This window comes from Catharus ustulatus, chromosome 15, assembly GCF_009819885.2.
Source record: "Catharus ustulatus isolate bCatUst1 chromosome 15, bCatUst1.pri.v2, whole genome shotgun sequence".
Lineage (NCBI taxonomy): Eukaryota > Metazoa > Chordata > Aves > Passeriformes > Turdidae > Catharus > Catharus ustulatus.
In genome coordinates this window covers 8,605,491-8,623,422 of record NC_046235.1, presented here as the reverse complement: position 1 = coordinate 8,623,422, position 17,932 = coordinate 8,605,491, and the positions used below count along the sequence as shown (strand labels likewise).

Below are 17,932 nucleotides of genomic sequence, written 5' to 3'. Positions count from 1 at the left end.
AGATCAGCAACCCAAAAATCCCTAGTGATGAAAAGGTGTGGATACCAAACCCAAAACGGTCAGTCTGGGGGGACTGAATCCACTCAGAGACACAGAAAGGACAAAACTGCTAATATCGCACAGCAAAATTTCCCAAACGCATTTAGGATTTTGCTCACTAAACATAACCTCAATCTAGTCTCAAATCTGACATCACCTCCTAAACCTCACATGGACTGGCTGTGATTTCCGCAGTTGACAGTGACTTGGGAAGCCAGGGGGGGTCTCCCATTTGCAAAGCCCATAAAGGTGTATATATATTATTCTCATTCTTCAAAAGCTGACACAAAAACCTATACAAAATACCACTTTTTCCTCCCTCCATTATTCAAAACAGCATCTAAGGTTAAACCAGGTAGATTAAGGTTATTTAGAATACAAGGTACTACCACACTTTTCACAAGAAAAAGGTTTCTGATTAAACAACCTTGAGAATAATGCATTAAGTCCACAGACAAGGTTAAAAAAATCACGAAAATGCCACTTTCAGCATTTCTTTTGTCTTTTTGCTTGAGGATTAACACCAAACTGGAAGCCTGCAAGTGGGAAGAGGGAAGAGATTTGATTCCTCCTACCAAAATTTCTCTTCTAAGGGTAGGTAATTTTGAACAGCCCACTCTCCTTTATTAGCGATCAGTGCATCCAGTTTGAAGAGGAAGGAGTCCCAGCCTGACAGACTTGCCTGTGCTCAGACATAACTTCATGCAAACAGCTCAGCTGGCCCTGGACCCAGGCTGGGACCAACCAGGCTCAGCACTGAGTTCTCTAATAGAGTGAACAGGGAATAAGGGGTAGGGTATCAGGCGCTCAGGGTCTGCAGGTCCTGAGATCTGCATCCCCAGACCAGTCATGCTGGGGAAACACAGCACAGACCCTACAGCAGCTCTGCAAGGCTTCTGTCATCAGATGGAGCATCACAGTACAGTAATTTCTAAACTTTCATATTTTCTGGTAAAATCCAGCCTTCATCACCTTTAAAAATGCAAAGCTGAATATGCTCAGAGAAAGTTTTCCCCATTGTCATTTGGTGTCCTCCCTCAACTGAGGTCAAAACAAGCAGGAAAACCACAGCTATTCTCACTCAATCTAACAGACAAAGCAAGGGGTGAGCCAGATGCCATACCTGCACTCCAAGTTGACAAACCACAACTGCTAACCAAACTTTAAAGGAAATAAAATCAAAATCATTAAGACAATACAAGTATTGTGGCTACTTTACCTCCAACTAGAAACTTCATCAAGTAAGACCAAAATCCATTAATACTCAGTGACAAAAATGCAAGTCTGACCTTCAAGAAAAAGGTAAGGAACAATGACAAATTAAGATACAGTGATGGTCCCATTTAGTCTAGTATTTTATCTTTTATTTTTGTCAGTGTGGCAGTTTCACTCAGTTCAAAACTGAGTGGAAATACCAATTTCGTGTAGCAGTATCATGCAAGATTCCCATTCTTGCAACCCAGGTTTGATTCCTGGCTGGTGCACCAATTTATGTGGTAGATTTAGTGCTGGCTAAAGAACCAGGGCATCCACTAGAATTATTATTTACTCATTCCTGCTGTGAGATAGGATTAGAAGGAAGGCCAAAGCAGGCTCAAATTTCGAAGGGTATAAAGAAGAACTTTATTAACAGAAACTAAAAAAGAAAATAATAAGAATCAGAATAAAACCTCTAGAACACTTTTCCCGCCACACTTTCTTTTCTTTCACACTGACAACGTACAGAAACAAATCAGTCACTTTACCATCTCTAAAATAGTCTTTCTCCAAATTATTTAGGAAGAGGAGTCTCTGTCTTCAGTCTATGGAGACTTCTCCACAAGAAACAGTTATCTTGTGGCTTGAATATCACAGTAAATCAGCCACCTGGGAGAATGAAAATCTGATCACAGTGTAAAAATCCCTTTCCTTAACTTACAGTTTTCCCTGCAACTGTTTTCAAGGACCTTGTCAATTTATGAGTTTTTTATTTCTATTTCATTTTCATTTTTAAGGATTACAGTAAATTCACGAATACAAGCCGCACTGAGTATAAGCCGCATCTCTGGGTGTTGGCAAATATTTCGTTCTTTGTCCATAAATAAGCCGCACCTGAATATAAGCCGCTCTGTCGTTCGCAGCGAGGACCCGCGTGCAACAAAGTTGCCAAATAGTAACAGAACGGCAGCAGGGCGGGGTCTACTGGCTCAGCTCGGGCTGTGCAGGCTTGGCCCGCTAGGGGCTGCTGACGGGGCCAGGTGGCCCAGCCCGGCACTGCCGCTCGGGGCTGGCCACTGCCTCTGGGTTCGCTCGCTCGCACGGAGAGAGCGCCCCGCTCGCGCCGCAGCACCGGCCGGGCATGGAGAGAGCGCCTCGCTCGCGCCGCGGTGCCGGGTGGACATGGAGCCCCCCCACCTCCTCCCCGGGCCGCGGCAATGGCAGCGCGGGGCCCCCGTCGGCTCCCTGAGCCGCGGTAATGGCGGCACGGGGCCCCCGCCACCTCCCCGGGCCGCGGCAATGGCGGAGTGCCCCCCCACCCGTCCTCCCCTGGGCTGCAGCAGAGGAGGGAAGAGAGCTCTCCCGTCTCTCTCCCCACCCCCCGTGCTGCCTGCAGGGAGTCAGGGCAACACGGTAACACTGTAACAATTGCGAAATGCCGGCTTTTACTGGCAGGTGCTTGGCTCGGCGCCCTGGTTGGCACGTCTGGGGTTGAAAATGTCAGAAAACTATTCACATATTAGCCGCCCCCGAGTATTAGCCGCACTGCCGGGTTTCCACCAAAATTTTTGTCAAATTGCTGCGGCTTGTATTCGTGAAATTACTGTAAACTGTTCAAAAGCACAAATTCACTCTGAAGTCATCTTCAGCTCTGGGAGCAGAAGTCTTCTTCTTCTTCCCTGAGGGCAAAGGGTTTTCATCACTCTCTCTCCCTCTCTGTCAATCTTCCCATGGGATCACAGCTACTTCAACATTTGCTTACTTAGCACTGGTGCTTGTGCTCATGACTGTGGTTAGAACACTTCATCCCTCCCAAAACACATTCCACGAGGTACAGGGGAAAAAAAGTGTCTCATTTATCCATCAAATCTTCTCCATAGCTTACAAGAGAATTTCAGTCCAAGACATCTCCTCATCCCCTCCCCCAGCTGGAACCTGACTCTTCCTTCTTGTCTGACCTCAATGTCTCCATGTTGCTTCTGTGCCCGTCTTCATCTTTGTCCTTTTCTTTCACTCAAGAAAGAGAACAGATACTTGCAGGTTTCATCTGTGCACTGAAAGAGTTAATATCTTGCGCGAGGCCTGCAGATGGCCATGTGATGCCTGCTGGGTGGTGGTCCAGAGCTGTTTACCATGGAGTGTTTTTTGGCAACCACACAGGGGGCTGGGCCAGGACAGCAGGGGCCTAACAAGAAATGGTGGTGGTTGGTCTGGCTGAATTACTATTTTCTGGCTTTTTCTCCATTCAATTCCAGGAGGGCCCATCTTGGTCCCACTGGGCTGCATGGGCCACAGTGGAGTGGGCCCAGGGGTACACTGGACCCCAGGAGCAGCTACAGCCCAGGCCAGTGGCAGGGCTTAATGTCAGCTAGATGTTAGCAGCAGCAGCATTTCAGTCACGCCACAAGCCCGCCTGGCCATGCTGGGGTGAGGGGGAACTCAGCCCTGCTAGCACTACAGCAAAGGCAGGGCCCGTCTCGGTCTGGTCCCCCAGGCCCACAGCAGCCTCCTGCCTGGCCTGTCTGTTACCTGTATTCAGAAGGAAGAAAGAAGAGAGTTTCCCAGAGTTTGTTTGGTTTAAAATGTGTGTTCACAGAGGCGTGTGCAGCTTTCTCAGTGGTTTAACAGGTTGTCCATTCTAAAAATTAATTAGTGATTGGTTTTTGTGAGACAGAGAGGAGTTCTCAGCAGTTCCTTTTAAAAAAAATTTTTCTGTGGGTGTCTTCTTCCCTCCTCACTGAATGTCATATGTGCAAAACTAGCATAGTCAGATATATCACTATTAAGAAAGATGCCACATATCAAATATAAAACTAAAATGCTATTAAATGTCATTAGATAGTAATCAGTTTTATGCCAAAGATACTTATCTAGCTATTCTCTCATACAGGCAGTGGTCTTCATGCCAAGTTTTTCCAAGGAAAACAGAGTATCTAAATGCTTATAATTATGCACTGACATTTTCTCATGGTGATTTTTATTGAAAATTGCTCAGGATATTCTCCATCTCTAAAATGGTCCATGAGGCTTATGAAGAACATGACTGAACTGATGCAAATTTCCATATTCTAAATCAGAAATCCATTTTAGCTTGAACACAAAGATGAAGACAACATCATCATAACCCTGTAAAGAAATCCTTCAGCACTATGTGACATTCAATCCAACTCCAACTTACAACTTTACAAGTTGTAACATACAAAACATACAAAATAACCCTTCACTCAACTACTTTTCTCTAAGGCAGGAGAAACGTAACCTAAGTGAAAGGTTGAGTTGGCTACAAGTGAGACTACAAGTCTGTTATATTTGAGTAGAGCATATTGGACAGAAGCAGCCCAGATGGAAGTGAAGAAATAAAAAACAGAACCATGCACGTTACCATCTCCCTGCACAGAGGGAGACTAGTTTGTTGGCTACTACCCTGTCAGATTCCTACAAGAAGCCACTCAATATGTCATTTCAAGAGACTGAAACAATAATGTCAAAAACAAGGATCAGAAAAAGAACTGCAACTCACACACAGTAGAAGTCTCCAAGAGGAACAAAACATCTCTCTCGTGCAGAGCATCTTTTACCATCAACCCCGAGTGCAGTTATAAGCAGTGGGTACAACCCCCACACATCATTCTCCATTGAGTCTGCATAAGAGGTTGCTTATAAAGAATTAATGACTTTGGAACTGCCACCCAAACCCTTAGGGTCCATCAAAACAGAGGTTAACTCTCTGAACATGCTATATAAAATATTTTCTCAGGAACTGAGTTAATTTCTACCATGGCATAAATTTGTCTATGTGGTAAAAGGAAAAATAAACAGATAAGTGATTATTGTGTGGAGAGCACAGTAATGACTGGATCTTTACTTCTTGTGGTGGCAATTTGCAAAATATTTAGAAGTTTTGAAAGATTTTTCTGCCACAAGAGCACATCCCTCCCACAGTACTGTCAGCACTAGCTGAGGTCAAGGTCTGGGCAACTCTCCAGATTGACCCCAGTCAACAGAGCAGGATGATTTCCCTGGAAAGGACAAACTGTGCTCTGGATCTGCTTCCAAACAGTTCCAGGTTTCCTGGTGAGAGTGGTCACCAAGTAAAAAGACCGATGTGTTTGGACTGCAAGTAGGAAATTAGTGTAAAAATATCCACAAGTTTTTCTTGAATTATCACAAACAAGTGCAGTTCTGCTCCTCCGTTGAGCGAGGGGAGGGCAACAAACAAATCTGCTGTGAGGTGACCCTGGGGTCAGGGGGCCCGGGGGCCCATCATCACCCCAACAGCTGGGGAGGGGACAGGTGTACAGTTGACTGCTAAACTTACAGTAAATTCACGAATACAAGCCGCACTGAGTATAAGCCGCATTGCCGGGTGTTGGTAAACATTTTGTTTTTTGTCCATAAATAAGCCGCACCCGAGTATAAGCCGCTCTGTCATTCACAGCGAGGACCCGCAATGCAACAAAGTTGCCAAATAGCAACAGAACCACGGCAGGGCAGGGTTTACTGACTCGGCTCGGGCTGTGCAGGCTCGGCCTGCTCGGGGTTGCTGACGGGGCCAGGTGGCCCAGCCTGGCGCTGCCGCTCGGCGGGGCTGCTCGGGGCCGGCCACCACTCTGGGCTTGCTCGCCCTGGCCCGGCGCTGCCCCATGGTGGCAGGAAGGGACAGAGCCCACCCGCTCCTGCGGAGGCAGGCAGGGACAGAGCCCCCCGCCTCCTCCCCGGGCCGCGGCAATGGCGGCACGGGGCCCCCGACGCCTCCCCGAGCCGCGGCAATGATGGCACGGGACGCCCTCGTCTCTCCCCCGGGCTGCGGCAGAGGAGGGAAGGAGCGAGCTCTCCCGCCTCTCTCCCCGCCCCCTGTGCTGCCTGCAGGGAGCCAGGCTCCACCCGCGGTGCAACAGAGTAGCAATTTGTAACAATCGCGAAATGCCGGCTTTTACTAGCAGGTGCTCGACTTGGCACCCTGGCTGGCACTTCTGAGGTTGTAAATGTCAGAAAACTATTCACATATTAGCCGCTCCTGAGTATAAGCCGCATTTCCGGTGTGGGAGCAAAATTTTAGTCAAAATGGTGCGGCTTGTATTCGTGAAACTACTGTACTTGAGAGGGAGAAAGGTTCAAAAACGAGTCTTTGAAACAAGAATCAGAGAACAGGCTGTGAGAGACCTTAAAGCTCATCTTGTTCCAATCCTCCTTCCATGGGCAGGGACACTGTCCCCTAGACCAGGTTGTTTCAAGCCTTGTTCAACCTGGCCTTGAAGAGCAAAGAAGATAGGTTCTATTACCAACCTCAGAAAGTACTCTTCCTAACTGCAACTCCTTGTGCCAGGACTGAAGCCACAGCCTGGCCAGGCAGGACAATGTCTGCAACAGAAAGATGCCATATCCAACACTCTGTCATCACCCCCCACCACAGGCTATCCCCAGGGCTATGAGAAGGGATGTAAAAGTACTGCCAGACTTCAGTAAGTACAGGTGCTTGCTTAAAATAAACCCTTCTCAGTTTCAGTCTGATGCAGTTTCATTTGTGCATTGCTCTTAACTGCTGTTACACAGCTACACGTCACCTCCAAACTGAGGTGGTTCCTGTAAATCACAGTTTACATATAACCTGTTTGTCAAGTCCATAAAATCTTTAGGGAAACTCCTGAATATAAGGTCTGAAAAACAATCCCAAGTTATCCATAATGGAAGTGGTTGAGATGTTCCATTACATTGTTAGTTTAAAAAAGAAACCTGAAAAACACAGATTTTAACCAAAGGACACTATTTTCATTAAGTATTTCTGTACTTTCTGCACAGCCTATTCAAGTCATTACTTGCTTGAAACTGCAAGCGCTCATTAATTGGATTAGGAAACACCAGTGGTCAATGAAAATTCCTTGGATGATTTTTAATGCACAGCACACTTTGAGGATTGGTGTTTTGCTAATGACCACCATAATCAGTGGCAGACTTTCAAGGAGCCCTTGAAAGTAACACTACTGACAAAATGAGGAGACAAAATCAATATGTAAAATAAAGTATGAGAGAACATGCCATTGGTGATTTTCCCACCTTGCTTTACAAAAGCAGAGGCAAGTGCCCAATGACAGCAGATCAGAGCAAGTTTAAGATAATGAGCACGGGTTCCCATGCTGGATGCCAGTGTCACCCTGCCAGAGTTTGTTTCCAGCTCCACCAGTGAAGCAGTAGAATCATACAATCACAGTATCGTTAAGGCTGGAGAAGACCTCCAAGATCAGGAAGCTCAACCATCAGTCCAGTACCACCAGCATGTTCACCACTAAACCACGCCCTCACTGCCTTACCCACGGATTTTTTTAACACTTCCAGAGATGGTGATTCCACCACTGCCCTAGGCAGCCAGTTTCAATGGTTTATAACTCTGAAGAAATTTTTCTTAATATCCAACCTAAATATTCCCTGGCTCAACCTGACACTGTTTCTGCTCATCCCATCACTTGTTACCTGCGTGAACAGATCAACCCTCATGTGGTTCCAGCATCCTGTCAGGGAGTTAGTTGTACAGCCTGATAAGGTCCTTTCTGAGCCTCCTTTGCTCCAGGCTGAGCCCCACCAGCTCCCTCAGCTGCTCCTCATCAAGACTCATGCTGCAGACCCTTCCCCAGATGTCTGGCCTGAGAATCAGACACCTTTACACCATTCATTAACAGAGCTGCTTAACCGCTACCTGATTCACAGCCTCTTCTCCCACCCCCAAAGCCCAGCCGAACAGTAATTTTCCTTTCCAGAATGCACAGAGCTCCATCCATGTACAGTAATTTCACAATTATAAGCCACACCATTTTGACTAAAATTTTTGTCCGAACCTGAAGAGCGGCTTATAATCAGGTGCGGCTTATATATTGATGAGGTTCAGAAATTTGCTAACCCAGAAGTGCGAGCCCGCACGGCCCCGGTGGGACAAAAGCGGGGCCAATCCGAGCGTGCACGGTCCTGGCAGGGGAAAAGCGGGGCTGATCTGAGCTCGCCTGGCCCTGGCAGGGGAAAAGCGGGGCCGATCCGAGCCTGCACAGCCCCGAGTCGAGCCAGTAAACCCCATGATCCCGCGATTCTGTTACTAATTGGCAACTTTGTGAAAGTTGCACACGGATCCTCGCTGCGAACGAAAGTGCAGCTTACAATCCGGTGCGGCTTATATATGGAGGAAAAACGAAATGTTGCTGACGCCCCGGAAGTGCGGCTTATAATTGGTGTGGCTTGTAATCATGAAATTACTGTACATCTCCTCTCCTTCGCCAGACAGTGCCGGATACACACCCACACGCCCTTTGTGTACAGCCCACAACAAATCAAACCCACAGGAGCCCACACAGGAAGTGAACACACTGCAGATGCTGCTTCTTTCGATCACAGAAGCAAGAAACACATATGCAGGAGTTTGCAAGAGCTGCAAACAGGGACAGTATATGCGGGCTTTTCCAGGGTCCTGTCCCACACAGAGTGCCTGGCTAACAGAGGCTCAGGCACATGCTCTGGAACCTGAGCACATGCCTGCTCCTGAGCACCTGAGAGCTGGGATCCCACCTAGGCCATGCGAAATTAAAGACAGATTAGAGAAAATCCTCATGTTGTTAAAAAATAGCATCAGGAAGAAGGAACCTCCCTTATCTCTTTGTATCACACAACACCTCTGGAGAGATAATAACAACATTAATTTCTGTTAATTAATCCTCTAAGTGCACTGCAAGACCCATGGATTTCAACAAGACCTGAATTCTCTTTTAATTCATAGAATCACATAACAGTTTGGGTTAGAAGGGATCTTAGAAAACAACCAGTCACAAGCCTCTGTCATGGGCAGGGACACCTTCCATTATCCCATCTTCCTCTAAGCCACATCAAACGTGGTCTTTAACACTTTGACGCATGGGGCAGTCACAACCTTTGTGGGCAACCTGTGACAGGGCCTTACCACCCTTATAGTAAAGAATTTCTTCCTCATACCAATCTAAACCTACTCTTTCTGCCAACCTGAAGTCATCCTCTATTGTCCTATTACCCCAAGCCCTTGTCCAAAGTTCCTCTCCAGCTCTCTTGGAGCCCCTTTAGGCACTGGGAGGTGCCCTATGATGTCCCCAGAGCTTTCTCTTCTCCAGGCTGCATAGCCCCCACTCTTTCAGCATGTCATTAGTTAATATAGTTTAAATTCTGTCAAGTATTTTTTTAAAGTGTCAAAAAGAGGAAGTGTGGACACAAACACAATAAAAAGCAATGAGCTGCAAAGAGAACCATCCTCCAGCTCAAGAACTAGTCATTTCAGCCACAGCCTCATCAAAATAAACTGGTACTCCAAATAAACAGAAGCCATCATTGCTGTGTCCAGGTTTAACAACAGGCAGCTGGAGACATGCTCTAAGTCAGTCTCACTCGGTTTATATCAATAAAAGGTACAATTTCAGCAAATTTATCTGGTAGTTAAAAGTAGATTATAAAAGACCCAGAGTGTTTCACAGCATTTAAAAAGAAAAGGACTGGTAATGGTAAAGCACCTAATGGGTTTGATCCAGTATATTGAAATGTGACTTAATTCCCTCCAATTATGAGACCCCCCCCATTCTACCTCCAGCCCGTGACAGCATTACATTAAGTAAGGCTCAAAGAACAAGAAACTTGCCACTCAAGCAGTCTGCAGTGACAGACTTCTCTGAAGATAAATGCTTCTACAAGGCTCCAGGACAAATTCTACTTAGTGCAAATATTAAGATACTGTCCATAAAACGCAGTATTAATAATGAATCTTTTAAACCTCATCATCCTCTTACTGTAGATTTAAAAAATTGCATTGCTGAGAAAGTGGATTACTACTAAAGTTTGGTACTAATTTCTTTATTCTGCTCTACAATAACAGGTGAAAAAATTCTGTATGTTGTCACAACTCCACAGAAACAGGCATTAGATCATACACTATTTTTAAAGCTACAAATATTTGTAATTTGAAAATAAAAAAAAAAATCACAGAGACTTGGCAAAAATGTTTATGGGTAATAAATGCATAGAATCACAGAATGGTTTGGGTTGGAAAGGATTTTAAGGATCATCTTGTTCCAATTCCCAAGGCAGGGACAGACAGCTTCCATTAGATCAGGTTGCTCCAAGCCCCATCCAACTAGGTCTTGAACATTTCCAGGGATGGGGAGTCCACAATCTCAAATTACTGACCATAAACATGAATTAGAAAAAATTTACTGAAACGAAAAAAAGATTTGCATTTACAGATTTGAGTCATATGGAAATTTGTACTGAACTGTTAAACCCTGTTTGGAATTGAACACTGCCAGAAACATAAATGCAAAACTTACTATCTTAGATTTGATTTTTTAACTGTGAAGATAAATAATTGAACTGTTTACTTTCCTATTAACTTGATCCAAGATCAAAACAGCAATTTCATTTTTATAAAGCACCAGAACTTTTTAATGATAATACTTTAAAAAAAAAAGGTCACTTGCTGTTATTCTGGCTGCAGTTTTGCAAGTTCCTACTGCATGAGCATAGGAGTTTGGGATATAGTTTAACAGAGATTATCACAATTACTTCTTTCTTTGCAAGTAAAAAACATGGTTATACCATTACTTTCTTCTTTTGTAATCATAAAACACATTTTGCATTGATTGGGTTGAGACTGAGAATAGAAAAGACTCACTCATCTCCATTGCGACACCGCTCTACTGCAATGACCCCAGTACCCTGGTTGGATACTTATCGCCACCAAGCTATTCAATCATGCTAACAAATCAGATCTGAAGCAAGAGCTGGCATCTACAGTACATTTCTTCCTAATTCATTCACTTTGAGCAAGAGTTTTTGCCAAATGTGTCCCAACTCACTTTCTCCCCACACAGTCAGGACATTCCTGTGGGGGTGATGTGCAAGATGCAAATTACTAAGTGACAAAAATGGAAAAGGCCAGAAATGCCCAGAGATGAAGAGATGTGATTAATTATGGGGATGCTCAGACCTGCCTCAGGCACACTGACAGCCATACATACTCGGGGCTGCCACGGGGGCCATGGCTTCACATGCGACTCACCACAACAGAGCCACCTCCTCCAGCCCTTCATAGGCAGTAGTGCTATTGTGTACCCTGAAAAAAACACATTAGTGTTTTGCCAAATACACAATTGTCCTTGAGATCTGGCTGGCCTGCTGTGCTGTAGAAAGGAAGAATCCCCAGACCCAGCAGAGCCCCAACATGGCTTGGGTGCACTCTGGATCTGGAGGAGAGGCCAGCCTTATCACCAACGCACCAGAACAGTGCTGGCATTCCCTGCACTTTAAAAACAGAGACAGAAACATAAACCTGTTCACTCTGAGGGAAAAGAAAGAACACTGTCAGCATGTATTTACCTGGAAGGGAAAAAAAAAACCAAACAACAACAAACAACTACAAATAGTCCATTCTGCAGAAAACCAGTGCTCTTATGAAATAATACTATTCTATGAACCACAAAAATGTAGAGAAGGCATCTAAATGGTAACACCTTCATCAAAGAAACCAACCAAATGATCCATGTATAACATTAGCTCATTTGGGGGAAGGCAGGGAGGGAAGAAATTTAAGATACCCATAATAATTTGAATGTCAACTATCCTGAAGATATACCATTAAATCAAGCTAGATCTCTTTTACTTAATTAAGAGGTATAAGAGAAAAGAAGAGCTTCAAGGATAGTATCAATAAATTAAAACATTATTTAAAGTAACTGCATAAATCTCAGTTTTGTGGCCAAACAGGTATTTCTACAGAACAAGTTGCAGCACTAACAACAAGTACTCCATGTGAGAAGATGTTAGCCCATGTCACAGTTCAACAGGTAATGTTTTACAAAACACGGATTACCCTTAATTATAAATATAATCACGGTATATTTAATGTGCAGAGATTTACATTCCAAGGAGCTAACGGAGATTGTATAGATAATTCCCCTTAAAAGAAAACCCAAGAAACCTTATATTTAAGGAAATGTTCCTAGCTCGGTTTAAAAAGTAGTGAATTTCAGTACCTAAAGGATCTGAGTTTTATAATTTCACAATTATAAGCCGCACCATTTTGACTAAAATTTTGGTCCGAACCTGGAAGTGTGGTTTGTAATCCGGAATGGCCAATACATGAACGATGTTCAGAAATTTTCCAACCCAGAAGTGCAAGCCTGCAGCAGCCCCGAGCCGAGTCAGAGCCCGCGTGGCCCCGGCGGTGGGGCAGCGCTGCCGATTCGAGCCCGTGATATTTCTCTGTATTTTTTCAGTGTTTTCAGTCTTGCGTGGCTGCGCGGCTGCCCAGCTCCCCACTCACCCGGTTGCCCGGCTCCCTGCCCACCTGTGCGGCTGAGCAGTTGTTTAAAGGCAACGCGGATCCGTTGGAAATGCCTGCAAAATGACCACACTATTGTTTGTATCATTTTCTGCTTGTAAATAAAACTTGCAGGGTACGCTGCCACAGCTATTGTCTGTATCTTTTTTCGCTTGGAAATAATGTTTCCAAGGTCGGCACCTGCCAGTAAACCCCGTGATCCCGCAATTCTGTTACTAATTGGCAACTTTGTGAAAGTTCGCTGTGAACAAAAGTGTAGCTTATAATCAGATGCGGCTTATATATTGACGAAGACCTAAACGTTGCCGACACCCGGACGTGCGGCTTATAATCAGGTGCAGCTTATAATCGTGACATTACTGTACTTGCATATATGAGGGATTAGGCATGTAAAAACTTAAATGGTGTCATACTAAGTATTCAAGCATCAACCACAGGAGACAGGCTGGAGTCCATGTGGAGGCTGGAAAGCTCCAAGCCCTTCCCCAAGCACACAGTACTGACAAAAGCCCCATGAGGCTGCATTCAGCACCCGTGACAGAGAACTCAGCAACAGGTTGGAGAGTGAAATACAACTTTGTGGTCATTCATGAGCATTATGCCAGACAGGATATCTGCTAGAGAGTTTGTAAACACTTTTCCCACTCTGACAGAAACCCTACTGCAAGTTCCTGTAAAATGGAAGTTTGACTTACCCTCCTCCTTATCCTGATCCCCTGCCTAGAGCAGGAGGTTGAAACTAGATTATCTTAAAGTCTCTTGCAACTCCAACCATTCTATGATCCTACCCTTCTCTCATGGGCTACATAAAAGGTTACACCATGAAATCTGTTTTCAGGATCACTGGGAAACAATGTATGAGCACATTCATATAGGCTTAAAACTAACTATACCTAAAATAAATTTATTACTTTACTAGTTTAAAATGGAATATGGAAAAATACAAACTTTTCCTTACTTGTCACACAGGCAGCTTGTTACTGTGTTTTGTTTCCTTAGTCATCTGTTGAGCCACAAATTTTGTTTTGCTACGTTAAGTACTCTGAGTATGACACTTTCCAATTAGAAGCTTACAGTCTACAAAGCAAGGATTGGTACTTTTAATTCAGACTGCTAAAACCCCAAAATCTTGGAGATTTGGTAGCACAGAGGTGTTTGTTTAGTCCTTGCCACTTAGCACTCACTCATCCAGGAAAACACTTAGTGCTACAGGACTCTCCTTATATATTCCTAATTAACAGACACAAAAAGCAGATTTATGAATGTGTTGCTGATTTAAGAAGTTTATACCATTTTCCATCAAATGCCTCATATATATATGTGTGTGTGTACATATATATATATGCATACACACACAAATATATTCACAAATCTGAGGAAGCCACCAGGTTTACAACAAGCAACTATATAGGCACAGGTGTAACAATGAAAAAATCAACATGAAGAAAAATAAACCAACTTGAAGAAAAATCTCAATGAGGACATCATCTGTTGACTAACCTCAGTCTTGTGAGCGCACCACAGTGACTCCTTGCAGCTATAACTGACAGCCTCTGAAATCATTCACGAAGCCGTGAAACTTGGTACTCCTCAGAACAAAGATGCCAAGTCCCTTCTCACGCATCCCTCCAGGGAAGCTGCATAGGTAGCACCAGCATCAGCTGTTCTTGGGACTCTCCTACTCTTAGCAATAAAACCTGAGAATTACTATCTGTGTGCTTACTCAACGGCACAAACACCAAAGAGACAGAAAGATTCTGTCATACACAGACTGGGATTTAATTCCTAATAAAGCTTTATGCATACCTGCCCAGAGCGTGAGGATCCAACACCTCTCAACCATCTCAACAGTATTTCTTCAATAACTAATGTCTGACTAATGCTAAAATCCAACACAAGTGACAGTTCTAGAAATGAAATGGCAGAGGACGTTAAACTGCAAGCTGCATATTCTCTTCCTGTCACAGATGTAGTAATGCCGTGTAGGGACTAAAATCACCACCTGCAACCCAATTGCTACCGACATGCAGAAAAATTATCAGTTTATATAAAAAATAAGCTCATATCTGACTGCACACATCAGATATTTTGAAGCATTATCAACTGAAAATGCAACTTTTCTAGGGAGATGAAAAGGAAGATGGGAAAAGGGGGAGAAATTGTTTTTTTTTTCCTTTTTTCCCTCTTATGAGCATGAGTTCCAGGCTTGTACTTCAAGGTTAGTACTGGTTTTAACCTTTGATTTTCAAAGCAGAACAAATTATCCAGAACAATTATTTTCAATTAAATTTGTCTGCATCACACATACCCTGTTACCACGCAGGAAGTTTGAAAAATACTGGTGAAGAAAAAACCTTCAAAAACCTTGCAGCCCTGAAACCACAGAGGTACACAGCGCAGAGTTTATAGTCTCTGCTGCTCTTTAAAACTAGCAGACAAGTTTACTCTTTCTGATGCCTGAACTACCACTACACTATTTTTAAGCAAGTAAACACAACCAGATACAAGAGCATCAATGATGTATGGATCCACATTTGCAAATAACTCTAAATCACAGTTCAAATTTATTAAGGGAAAAAAAAAGAAACCCACCAATTCCTACATCTTACCAAAAGAACTCCGGGTAAAACCAACAAAAAAATGAAGAATGACCATTTCTCTGTCCAGTGAGCATGTTAAGATGTATTCCTAGTGCTCAGTTGAAGATCTCAAAATCAAAAAACCCCCATCTTTTCCAATTACTACCTTCACTTCCACCTACGGCGTTCCAATCCAAACCACTTCACTGCCCCTCAACACAAAAGTGCTCTCAAAAATCGGAAGCATGGACTATTTCACTTCATCAGTTTTGTCACCAAAAGAAAATTCCAGCCAGCCAAGCAGACATCATGATGCCAAAGAGATGGGCCAAGGGAGAGCAGACTCACCGACACATAGCTGCTGGAATCCGCATTGTCCGTAATGGTCTGACGTTCACCCCTCTGGTTGATCTTCCTATACCTCCGACGGGACTGCCGGAGTGGGACTTCTCTTTGCAAAATGTTTTCCTCATTGTCTTTAGAGTTCTCCACCTGAAACACATGTTCAGGTGCCTGGTTAAACATCCAGTTCTTCCATAGCACGGAGAGTCGATGAAGCCGTATGAAGTTCATGGGGAAGGAACAATCATAAGTTTGGGCAGCTAAATTTTTCTGGATAAAACGTGGTTATTTCAGAGAAACCACTGCTGCACATCTCAGAAGTGCCTAATGAAACGGAGGCCACAGTTTCCTTTCAGGAAATAGTGTATTTAAGAGAGAGAGAGAGAAAAAAAAAAAAAAAAAAAAAAAAAAAAAAAAAAAAAAAGCACACATATCCTCTAAACAATGTCACTCACCAGCAGAAATCCTTCTGCACCCACATGTATTGTGAAGGAGTTACAGGCACTGCTCATTTCAAGTTTATTTTCAACACAGGAGCTACCATTTTTATGCATTTACAGCCTGGCAAAAATACTGAATTATACCCTATTTTTAGCAGTGTAATTTTTTAAAGCAAAATTTATTTCTAGTACCAGTCAAACAACTTTAAATATTCCAGCTTTTTATAAACAGCTACTTCACCTATGTCACACTGCCTTCTGACCACTTCCAGTGGACTATGGAGGAGTGGTTGGAACTTCATTCATAACTTCATGTTAAATATTATTTCTGAGTAAACATTAAAAAATAGGTATATTTATTTTGTTAGGAAAAGTCAACATGAAACCTTTTATCTCAATAGATACAATTCTTTTTTTCTATAAAAAGCAGTCTCATCCTTTCCCATTTCCTTTTGACCTTTCGAAAAAATATTTCCCAGCAGGAAGCAGGGCAGACATTCATGCAAATAGGCTGCAGCAAGAAAGAAGCTTTCTCTACAATATATTTACGATATAGAAGATTCTACTATCTTCAATGGCTTCTTTTTAATTTTTTTCCTCCAAATTTCACTGCAAGATCCTAAACATTAATACCATAATATTGGAACAGGAGAAAAACCTCTGAATGATCTTACACAGCTCTCATTTCACATACTGAAGTAAATGATCTTAAAATAAAAATCCAAAAGACACCAAGAAAAGAAACCTAGAAAGACTTAACAGACAGAAAAAGGAAGTAACCCAACTACACCATCACAAAAGCACGATCACATCTACCTTCCATATCACTTTTTCCAAACGCCTACAGTCTGTCTCAGGTCTAAGAAAGGTACAAGCAGTTGAGCTTATCTTTTTGGTTATTTTTGATTCCATACAGAAATCATACATAAATAACATGGGTTAAAGATACAATAGTTAGAAAAGTTAGAAAAGAAGAGTGAAGCTCACACCATAATATTTTCCAAAAAACAATTCAGGAAAGCCGAGTTCCCCCAGGAAAGCAAAACCACACTTTTCACTGTAATTTTACTACCTCTTTGCAAAAGAACAGGACAACACTCAGATATCTATTTGCAGCACTGCTGTAAGCACAATGGTATAAGGGTGTAAAGGATACAGTGCATGCAGGTAGAAATACAAAAAGAAGCATAAAAATCTTTTTAAACAGGTCACCCAGTATCATCAAAAATGCACTCAAGATGATTGATATAGAAAAGTTTTTTTTTCAAGTAGCATAAATACGGACTTCTGGCTAAAAACAATGTTGCTCTCAAATTGTATAGAAGTCCTCCAGAAATAAGGAATTTGGGTTTTGTACAGTTATTCACTAAATAACCAAAACTGTGCTGATTTAATTTTTCATTTTTGTATGTGAGCTCCTTCAATAAATGCATTATCCTTTTTTTTTTTTCCCTGCATTCAGTCTTATAATATCATAGAAACTAAAATAAGCAGTGAACTTCTCCAACAGAACAGATTAACCTGGACCTGAGAAACTCCTGAGGTTGACAAAGACTCTTTCAATACAGATATCCTTTATTATCAAGGAGCCCCAAACTAAACAGGTATTTTTATGGTTAAATTAAAACAAACACTCAGTTACATAAGAAACCATTTTTCTTTCACAATTCTAACTGAAAACTAAGACTTAAGCATAAATAATTTGATAGCACTAAGTCAAAACAAACAAGTGGTGGAAAATGAGATCACCTTTGATTAGTGAACTGCAAAAACAACATGGAAATCGGAAACCAGGGAAGACCTCCATGCCACAGAGCTTCCAGCATGAGCAGTATTTTGAGTCCAGCTGACCACCAGGTTGTCAACACTTATGATCTACAAGAACTGCTTTTGATGTTCTGTGTAGGCACACCTGGGCACCTCACTCAGCCCTGCTTTCACCTGGTTAAAACTAAAAATTCCCATTGACAGAGAGGTGTCACTCTCATCACACTCCTATG

The 17,932-nt window shown here is 43.0% G+C and overlaps 1 protein-coding gene across 11 annotated transcripts in view; it reads right to left on the bottom strand.

The window, feature by feature from the left end:
* Nucleotides 1-17,932, bottom strand: part of RAPGEF6 (Rap guanine nucleotide exchange factor 6) — a 129,682-nt gene that overhangs the window by 65,167 nt on the left and 46,583 nt on the right. For all 11 annotated transcript variants that reach the window (XM_033073095.1, XM_033073100.1, XM_033073097.1 and 8 more), the window contains exon 6: nt 15,499-15,642. In XM_033073095.1, coding sequence (XP_032928986.1) covers nt 15,499-15,642 — 144 coding nt within the window. The remainder of the gene's footprint in view (nt 1-15,498; nt 15,643-17,932) is intronic.